The sequence below is a fragment of the Dermochelys coriacea genome, chromosome 24, assembly GCF_009764565.3.
Source record: "Dermochelys coriacea isolate rDerCor1 chromosome 24, rDerCor1.pri.v4, whole genome shotgun sequence".
Taxonomy (NCBI): Eukaryota; Metazoa; Chordata; order Testudines; family Dermochelyidae; genus Dermochelys; species Dermochelys coriacea.
The window spans coordinates 9,868,419-9,877,927 of NC_050091.1; the positions used below are offsets into that span (position 1 = coordinate 9,868,419).

At 59.0% G+C, this 9,509-nt stretch overlaps 1 protein-coding gene across 3 annotated transcripts in view; it reads left to right on the forward strand.

Moving 5' to 3' along the window:
* Window positions 1–9,509, forward strand: part of PEA15 (proliferation and apoptosis adaptor protein 15) — a 46,313-nt gene extending 36,804 nt beyond the window's left edge. For all 3 annotated transcript variants that reach the window (XM_043502318.1, XM_038383234.2, XM_043502317.1), the window contains 2 exons: window positions 941–1,096; window positions 3,033–9,509. In XM_043502318.1, coding sequence (XP_043358253.1) covers window positions 941–1,096; window positions 3,033–3,097 — 221 coding nt within the window. In that variant the 3' untranslated portion in view covers window positions 3,098–9,509. The remainder of the gene's footprint in view (window positions 1–940; window positions 1,097–3,032) is intronic.

Consider the following 9,509-nt stretch of genomic DNA (forward strand, 5'->3'; position numbering starts at 1 on the left):
GGTCTCCCCCCCTTACCACCATCACACACACAGCTCTGCCCGTGCCCCTCAATCCCAACCCACAGCCCCCTGCTAGCCCAGCCCTGAGCTCTCCCCACAGCTCTGCCAGTGCCCCTCAATCCCGACCCGCAGCCCCCTGCTAACCCAGCTCTGGCCTCCTGCCGCCCCCACAGCTCTGCTGGTGCCTGTGCTGAGCACTTGTGGCTTTTCTCTCCCTCTCCCGGGGAAACCACAGCATCTCCTGTCTCATTGTTAAAGGAAACTCAGGTCAGTGCAACCTGCCTCCCGAGCGGGAGGAGACATGACCAGCGTGTTCCCACACGCACAGTACACGGGGTGGGCTCAGTGCGGTGAGCCGAGGCGCTGGGTGTGGGGGGACGGGACAGCATGGCCCCCGGCCGGGCGCACACACTGTTCGGGGTCTGACCCCCCCGGCCCGGTCATGCTGGCCCTCGGGGCTCCGGCTCTGGCTCTGGCTCTGTTCGAGGCAGCATCTGGTCTGGTCCCTGCGTGTGTGCGGGACCCACATTCTCCCTGTGTGCAGGACCCTGAGTAGAGAGCGGCTGCCACAGCTGCTCTCTGGCTCAGCTGGGTGTTGGACTCCCTCCCCCACCTCTGGGTCTCGGTCCCCGATTCTGGGTTTCGGGGGAGCCAGTTACACCCGTGTGCACATGGGGAAGGCTCTACCCCCTCCCCCGCCCCTGCCGGGCTCTCACCCTCCCTCCCCTCTCCGACCCCTGCGAGCTCTCACCCTCCCCTCTCCCACCCCTGCTGAGCTCTCACCCTCCCCTCCCCCGCCCTTGCCGGGCTCTCCCCTCCCTTCCCCACCCCTACCGGGCTATCACTCCTTCCCTCCTCCTCCCCCCCCCGCCGCCAGGCTGTCACCCTCCCCCACCCGCCATCCCCGCTGGGCTCTCACCGCCATGCTGTGCCCACACAGACAACCTCTCGTACATCGAGCACATCTTTGAAATCTCGCGGCGCCCGGACCTGCTGACCGTGGTGGTGGCGTACCGCACCCAGGTGCTGAAGATTTCCGAGGAGGACGAGGTGGACACCAAGCTGACCCGCATCCCCAGCGCCAAGAAGTACAAAGGTCAGAGCCCCCCCTACACACGCTAGGGCAAGACCATCCCCCACCCCAGGACACAAGACCCCGGGCCCCCTCCCCTCAGGGCTTGGCTGGGGTGTGAGATGCCTCCAGCACCCCCTCCTGGGTGCTGCTGCAAGGATGGCAGGAGACATGGGGCGCTGGGCCCTGCCTGGGGTTATTGGGAAAGGCCAGATGCTGGGGAGATGGGCGTTTCCCAGCAGCCAGGGTGTGGGGGAGCAGTGTGAGAGACTTGGGGCGGGATGTTTGTGGAGGGGTGCAGGGTGACAGCAGGGTTGCCAACTTTCTATCAGCACAAAACTGTGCCCCGCCCCTTCCCTGAGGCCCCGCCCCCACTCACTTTATTCTGCCTCCCTCCATGGCTCACTCGCCTCCACCCTCATTCACTTTCACTGGGCTGGGGCAGGGGGTTGGGATGTGGGAGGAGGTGAGGGCTCTAAATGGGGGTATGGGCTCTGGGGTGGGGCCAGAAATGAGGGGCACAGGGAGCCAGGGGGGGACTTTGGGCTGGGGCAGGGAGTTGGGGTGCAGGAAGGGGGAGGGTTCAAGCTCTGGGGTGTGGCTGGGAATGAGGGGTTTGGGGTGCAGGAGGGGGCTTCAGGCTGGGGGTTGGTGCTGAGGGATTTAGAGTGTGGGAGCGGGCTGTGGGTTGAGGCAGGGGGTAGATGTGCAGGTGGGATGAGGGCTCTGGGCTGGGGGTACGGGCTCTGGGGTCCAGGAGGGGGCTCTCAGTTTGGGGGGGCAACCGGCCAATGGGAGTGCGGAGCCAGTGCTTGGGGCCGGGGCAGCACGCAGAGCCCCATGGTCTCCCCTGCCTAGGAGCCGAACCTGCTGCTGGCCACTTCTGGGGCACAGCACGGAGCCAGGACAGGTAGGGACTAGCCTGCCTTAGCGCCACAGCACTGCCGACCGGACTTTTAACAGCCCAGTCGGCAGTGCTGACCAGAGCCACCAGGGTCCCTTTTCAACCGGGTGTACTGGTCCAAAACCAGAAACCTGGTCACCCTAGGCAACAGGCACTGGGGAGACAGGGCTGGTCTTTGCCACAGTCTCCCCTCATCCTCCCTCAACACCCCCGGCACCTGGAGTTGCCAGTGGGGCTGGGGGTTGGGGGAAGTGCTGCCTGGTGCTGGCTCCCTGGGATTCAAGTAGCAGCAATGTCTCTCTGGGCTTGGATCCCCCTGCAGGGACTGAGTGATGGGGGGGGGGGGCTGAGTGACCTTGCTGAAGGGGGTCTACACCTCCCAGTGAGGATCCAGATGGCCAGGCTGCCCCTCTCCCAGGGGCACTTAGCCTGGACCTGGGAACCCAAGCGCTGGGCTAGGGGATGGGCCCCCCCTCCACTGCCCAGATTTAACTCTTCCCCTGGACCTGGGAGCCCAAACACGGCAGGCAGCGACCCAGCCAGGCAGGGGCTGTTGTCCCAACAGGTGTGACAGACCTGAACAGTCCCACAGGGCAGCAAGGGACCTGCCTGACACCAGCACCTTGGCTGCAGCGGGGTCACAAGGATGCATCTTTCCTCCATGTGCGATTTCCGAGGAGAGACCCACGTGGGTCTATGGGCGGCAGAGGAAGGGGCCATTCCTGGGGTTCCCCAGTCTGAGCCCCCACTTGTTTCAGAGGCACAGAGCCACCTGCCGGCACTCAACCCCAGGACGTGTCCAGAACCGAGCAGGGCCCCAGGCCTGGAACCCCGCTCCTGGGATTGCCACCCCTGCCGGCGTGCGTGGCAGCCTCTTAGCCGGCAGCTGCAGGAGGCCTTTAGCTGCTGCGTGGGATGCCACCAGGGGGTTACATCCCTCATAGTCCTACAGAGCCCATGGCAGGCCAGCCTATGGGTTAAATGTTGAGGGGAGGGGCAATGAGGAAATCCTCCCCCCCCAGCACCCCTATTCACTCTCCTCCCCTGTCTCTGCAGACATCATCCGGCAGCCCTCGGAAGAAGAGATCATCAAACTGGCCCCCCCGCCCAAGAAAGCCTGAGTGGGGGGGCGGAGGAGGAAGAAGGGGTCGGCTGCCAGACCCACCACTTTACCCCCCCACACACCCCCACTCCGCCACTGTCATCCCCTCCCCCACCCCGCCAGCCCTGGCTTGCCCCCCCTCCCCCGCCACTCCTCACCTCCTGCCACACAATGGTGGGGGGAGAGCTTTGGCCACTAACACAGTCTTAATGCCCCCCTCCTGCGCATGTATCTGGCCTTTGGGATGGGAGGGCTGATACCAATGAGCCCCGGGGGAGGGGCTGGGCTGCTTGGGTCGGGGTGGGATGGGGGCGGGGGGGGGACATTCCTATGCAAGCAGAGATCCATGCCTCCCACTCCCCCAGGCTGGGTCTGCACTCGACTCATGCATGCCCCCTTGTTAGGGGAGATGGGGCCGAATCCGAGGAAAGAAAAGAGAGAGCGGGGCGGCAGGGAAAGTAGGAATGGGGGGGGGCAGTGGGGTCCCCAATCGGGTAACTCACTGTGAAGCAAAGGGCGGGGCCAGCACGGTTAAAGGGCTCTGGTGTGATGGGAGCTGTGGGTTGGGGGGGCAGGGCTTGGGGAGAGCAGACTCACCCAGTTGGTGTGACTGGGGGCAGCTGTCCCACTGGCCCAGCAGCTCCTCCCCCCGCAGCTCCAGTCCCTCTCAGGGTCAGGCCCTTCAACTGTTTCAGGACCCCAGCCCCAAAAGCACCCAGGGAGGCCGTGCCGCAGCAGGGGGGCAGGGACTGGGGTGTTGTGTCCAATCCCTGGGGCCTGGGCCCAGCATGTGAGCACCACCCCACTCCCTGCACCAAGGAGCCCGGCACGGGCATGCCCCCCCACCCCGGAAACCATGCGAAGGAGCTGCCAGGCCCCTCCCAGTCACAGTTGAGGAAGGGTCCCCACGGTGGGTGAAGGACGGGCCTGGGGTCAGGGTAGGGAATCCAGACCTGGGTAAAGCCCAGGGCCTAGGTTGGGGCAGGGGTATTGGGTAGAGATACCAGCCCCTGCCCCATCAGTGTCAGCTCCCCATCCTCTCTCCAGTCAGTCCTCCCCCAGGGCACACCCACAGACTCTCCTGGGGATTTGTGCACACATGCTGGCACAAAAGCACCCTTTGTGCCCACAGCCACTCACAATGCCTTTGCACACAGGCATACTTGTGAACACGCACACTCGTGAACATGCGCTCGTGCTCGCACACCCAAGCACAAGCCCTCTTGCATTTGCACACTTGTGCAGTCACACGTGCACACACTTGTGCCTTTGCGCACACACAGACCTACCCACAAATACATGTGCTCATGAATTTTGCACATGCAGCCCCTCGCCTCTCCCATTATTTCTCCCCACCCCTGGTCACAGGGCTGGGAGTTGGGCCCTGCAAATGAGGTTGCGAAGGGAGCTGGAGCTGGCCAGGCCCATGTTGGTACCGGCCAAGCGGCTGACAGATCAGGGTCCCAGATGGAGAGAGGATGGGGTCCCCTAAGAGTTGGGAAGGGGGGGAGGGCAGGAGATGCCCCAGCTCAGCTGGTACCAGTTTGCTTTGTTTCTGGGGGGGGTCAACAAAAGGCAGCGGGACCTGAACACAGGGCCCTCGGAGGGGGATGTTCCATTGGGGTCTCCCCCAGATCTGTTTGCTCAGGGTCACCCTGCGTCAGTGCTTGTATCTGTATTTTATTCACAGCAGCTACGAGTGCCGGGGGGGGTGGGGGCGTGTGTTTTGGGGGGGAGGGGGCCTTTGCCGTGACCCCGTTTATCCGATCTTGACTCTGAGCCTTTCCTCCATATCATGGATGGAAACTCACCACCCCGTCCCCTCTCACTCCCCCAGGCTTTCCTCTCCAGCCCGGCGGCTGCTCTTCATCACTCCCTGCTGGTGGGGGTGGCACTGCCCATCCCCCGCGCCCCTTTGCTGGACGGAACATTGGTGGCCTGAAGGTTCTGGAATGTTCAGCCAAAGTTCCTTCCACTTTGGAAATGGCCGAGGGCAGCAGCTGCTCAGGGCTGGGGCGGGGGCAGGGGGGAGATTCCAGACAGCAGGGGCCACAGGAGGGAGGATCAGCCTGGCTCCCAGGCTTTGGGGTCCTTCTCCATTTGGGACCCCAACACTAAACCTGCCCCCAAACCCCCTCTTCCCCATTAGCCAGCTGACCCTGACAAGTGCTGAGCTGCCCTGGGTACCTCTAGTGTGGCCCTTTGGGCCCACTCTGGCCTGGGATGCTGAGCTGCCCTTATCTCCTAAGGACTTGAAGGGGTTGAGGGTGCTCAGCACTTCAGGGGACGAAGCCCTGAGCGTGTAGGGCTAGCAGGTGAGCCAGTGCATCGTAATGGAGCTCATGCACTCATGCAGCTGTCGTGATCAGCTGTCGTGATATGCGGCTGGGGGCAGCCACCAAGATCCAGTGCCCTCTGAGGCAGCTGTCATGATGTTCCACCCTCTCCTTGGAGTGCCGAACGCTCCCCTAGTGCCAGGGAGAAGGCAAAGCCAAATGACATCCCTGAGGGCTCCCCCTTCATAGGAGCGGAGCCACCACTTGGGAGCTGCACTTGGGAACCTACAGCCCGAGGCAGGGAGTGGGGACCAGCTTCCTTTCCTTCCTGCTTCCGAGCTAGAGATTGTTCCCCAACCCCAGACCTCCCACCCCCAGTGCTGGAGGGAGGCCAGGATCCTTGTGCATTGACAGTGGGTTGCAGCTAGAAGCCTGAGCTGCTGGTAAGGCCCCAGTGGGTTTAATTACAAATGGCAATTGAAATTGACTAGTTGAAACTGACAGAGAGTTTGCTGTCAAGGTTCTTCAGGTTTCCAGGCTGAGTCTAGAGTCAGGAAACATGGCCACGGTCTCAGAATGGGGGGGGAGGAGTGGGGGCGTCCCTGACAACGCACCACTTTCTAAAATGGAATAGACCCCGTTTTGCCAGCAAATCCAACTTGTGCCTCAGCCACAAGACATGATTCCTATTTGGGCGCAAAAATCTCCCAGAGCCCAACTGGGTTTACATTGCAAATGGAGCTAAAATTTGCATCCAAAATCATGACAATTCCCAGGGGAAACTGCCCCTCCCCGTCAATCAGAGAAATGGTGGGTCTTGCACAGCACCCCCAACCTGGCCTGCATTGGTGGCTGAGTGGTGGGGGGAGGAGCTGCTTGGGGTGGGAGAACAAAACCCTTTATTTAAAGCACAAAATATCCCAATGCTTTTCAAACCAGGGCAAGGAGAACATTGAGTGTCTAGAGGGACCGGGGAGAGTGGTTGTGGAATGGATCCCAGAGCCAAAAGGTTCTTCTGTGTGGACTCCCTCCTCCCTTCAGTGCATGGAGACCCCTCTGGATGTTTCTGTTCCCTGATGCCTATAACTGTGCAACATCCTCATCTGGGCTAAATTGGCATAGCCCCATTGAAATCGCTGCTGGTTTATACTAGCTGCACTTAATCAGGCATAAGGAGTGGAGTGTGGGGAGGCTGATCTTTGCATAGAGTCTTCCTCTGAACTGGATCGGATCCCATTGCCATCTGAGCTGCCTGCACACCCTTAGCTCAGCACACGCTAATGGCACCCAGCACCTTAGGCACTCAGCAACATGCAGGACCAGCCCCATGGCTTATAAAACCAGCGTGGTGAGCGTGCAGGGGAAGCTCAAATTCGAGTGGCCAGGTGAGGCATGATTCATGCTAACAGCTGGCTGGTAACTGGCAGCCCCCGGGACAGGAGGGAGCCAGATGCATGTGAAATCAATAGGGTCTTCTGGGCGACCGATTGAAAAGAATTTATGTTAATATATTTTATTTAATAAAAGCTAAAATCTGCAGTGTGCATCTTGCCTGTTAGCCAGATCTGTGTCTGCCTTAGTATGCCCCTGCCCAGCATTGGTATGTGTGTGTGTGTCACAGGCCTGCATCGCGATTCCTTACGGCACAGCGGGAAGGCCTGTTCCCCACAGGGCCTCCCCACGCCTCCTTTCTTTCTCCCCTTCATCTGCTTCCCCTTAGCCTGAGCTGGCGTCACCCTGGAGAGGCAAACCAGCCAGTATTTATTTTCTGTTTAACGGCACTGGACGGAGCGCTGGCCCATCCGAGGCAAAACTTTGTCACTCCCCAGGAAGCGGGGCTGGTTGGTGGAGGCTTTGCCATGGTGCCTCGGTGGCGGGGGACATGGCCATAGTGCAAACTCCATGTTGGTTCCCCCTCATTCCTGGTCTCCAGCTGCGGAAGAGCTGCACCCCATGGGGCACCAGTGGGAGAGAGCTGGCAGAAGGGCCCAGCTTAGCAGTGGACTCTTTGCATGGCAAGGCAACAGACTGGGAGTCAAGAGGTTGAGGATTCAAGTCCCACCACTGACACTAAGCTCAAGCAAGTCCTGCTCTGTGCCTCAGTTTCCCCATCTGTGACATGGGGATGATTGGGCCAACCCCCACTTAGAGGAGGATGCATGAGGGTTAATAAATGGTGTTAACGCACCTCCCTATTGGGGGGGGGGTCTGAATTCTCAGTTATGCTGTAAAGGGACCTCAGTATAAAGGAGCACTCAGGCCCGAACACCTGCCCTCTGCTAACCAGTATTAATTAAAACAAAAGGGGACAAAAGGATGGAGTGGCTGCTCCCAAACCTACCAGCTGATGAGTGCGACAAGCTTGGGGCTGCTAGTGTCCTGCTTTTCCTAGCAGTGTTTAGGAAGAAGCCTTGAAACTTTCATATCATGCAAGACACGGTCAGCTGCTGTTTCTAATTCCCCTCCCCCCCCATCCAGGGGGCAGGTGCTAAATATCAGCCTTGCTTTTCCCCTTTAAGGATCTCCCTAAGGGAGCATCACTCCTCCGGGAGCCCGATTACTGGTTGAACCTCAGCTGTAATTAGTAATTTATCAAGACTGCTGAATACAGACAAACCCTGGCCTTCTCTTGGGCTCTTACTCCCAGAAGGTGTTGCCCAGTGTCACCTTGTGGGGGTGCCCTGCCCTGAGCAGTCAGGGCAGGGTCAGATGTCCTGCAGTGGGAATCAGCTGCTGCCTGGCATTGAATCATCTCAGACAGGGCATAGGAGGCTCAGAGAAGCCCAGCTGGGCTAAGGGGACAAGGCCCACAGAAAGGGGGTTGGGTTGCTATTGATTGCTTTCTGCCAGCTCTCCCCCTCCGCCAGCACCCGCTCCGCCTCTAATGCTCAGACCGCGCTAACTGTGTGTACATATATATTATAAATATATGTATAGTAACTATAATGTTGAGTGTTTGTTTAGTGTTAACTTATTTTGCCATCAAAAAAACACACCAGGACTAGTGATGGAGGAGGAGGAGGAAGGTTTTGGGGGTTTTTTTTTGCTAAAATAAACAGTATTATTACTAGAACCAGGTCTTCGCTTTAATGCAAAATAACAACTCTTTTGTAAAATGTTTTTTAAAATGGCTGTTGAAATTTCTGGCTAGGGGACTTGGCGGGGAGGGGTGGGGGTGGGGGGTTTGCCTGGATTCCCCAGCAGCCTGACGCTGGCATAGTCTCATTAGGGCTTGCACGTTAGGCTGGATTTGCCCCACTCCCCCTGCACACCCATCCCTCTCCCTGTTGCAGCAACAAACCTGCCTTAAAGACACCTGCGCCTCTTAAAGGAGTCACCCAATCCTGACTGTTCAGACCTGGAATCTGCCTTAACTCCAGCCACCTGACAGTCATTTCCAGGAACACCCCCTGCAACCCAGCCACAAAACCCATCCAGCTACTTTTGGGCTTAGCAGAACAGCTGCTTATGGAGGCGCTGGCTGGCCCTGCTTTCCCCCCAGAAAGGAGACAGGCTGACCCAGCATTTCTAAGGGACTAGCTCTTTTTGCAGAAGTTCCTCTCTGGCCAGATTCCTGTCTAGAGGTGCTGGTGTGACGGGCTTGCAGGGAGCACCAGATGTGGCCCTGGCATGAGGTTGGGGCCAGATTCTGCCATGCTCAGTGGTACTTTACACCACAGCCCGGGCCCATCCATCACAATGGGAATGCAGCCGGTGGTGGGGAGAGAGGATCCTACCATGCTGAAGTGGTCCCAATGATCTGACCCCCAAGGAGCTGTGCCCCCATCCCCTTACAGCTAGGCCAGCTGAATGGGCCCATGCAGGCATGGAGGTAGCTGCAGCCCAAAGGGCACAAGCCTGGCTCTGGGACCAGCAGGGGGCAGTGCAGGCATCCTAAAAAGTGAATAACGATGCGTCCGTGAGATTGTGGTTTTGATTTTTCTTCCTTATGTGCACTGATTGTTTTAACATACCCCCACCTTCCAGCAGAGCTCCTCGTCCCCTGACTGCAGCCACCGCTCAAAAATACAGCCAGGAACTAGAGCCAACAGTTCAAAAGCCGAATGAAACAGAGTCCGCTTTGCATTGTCCATCCAAATCTGATGTGCAAACAGTCATTGTGCTAATGATCAAATAAAAATGTATTGTCTTGAC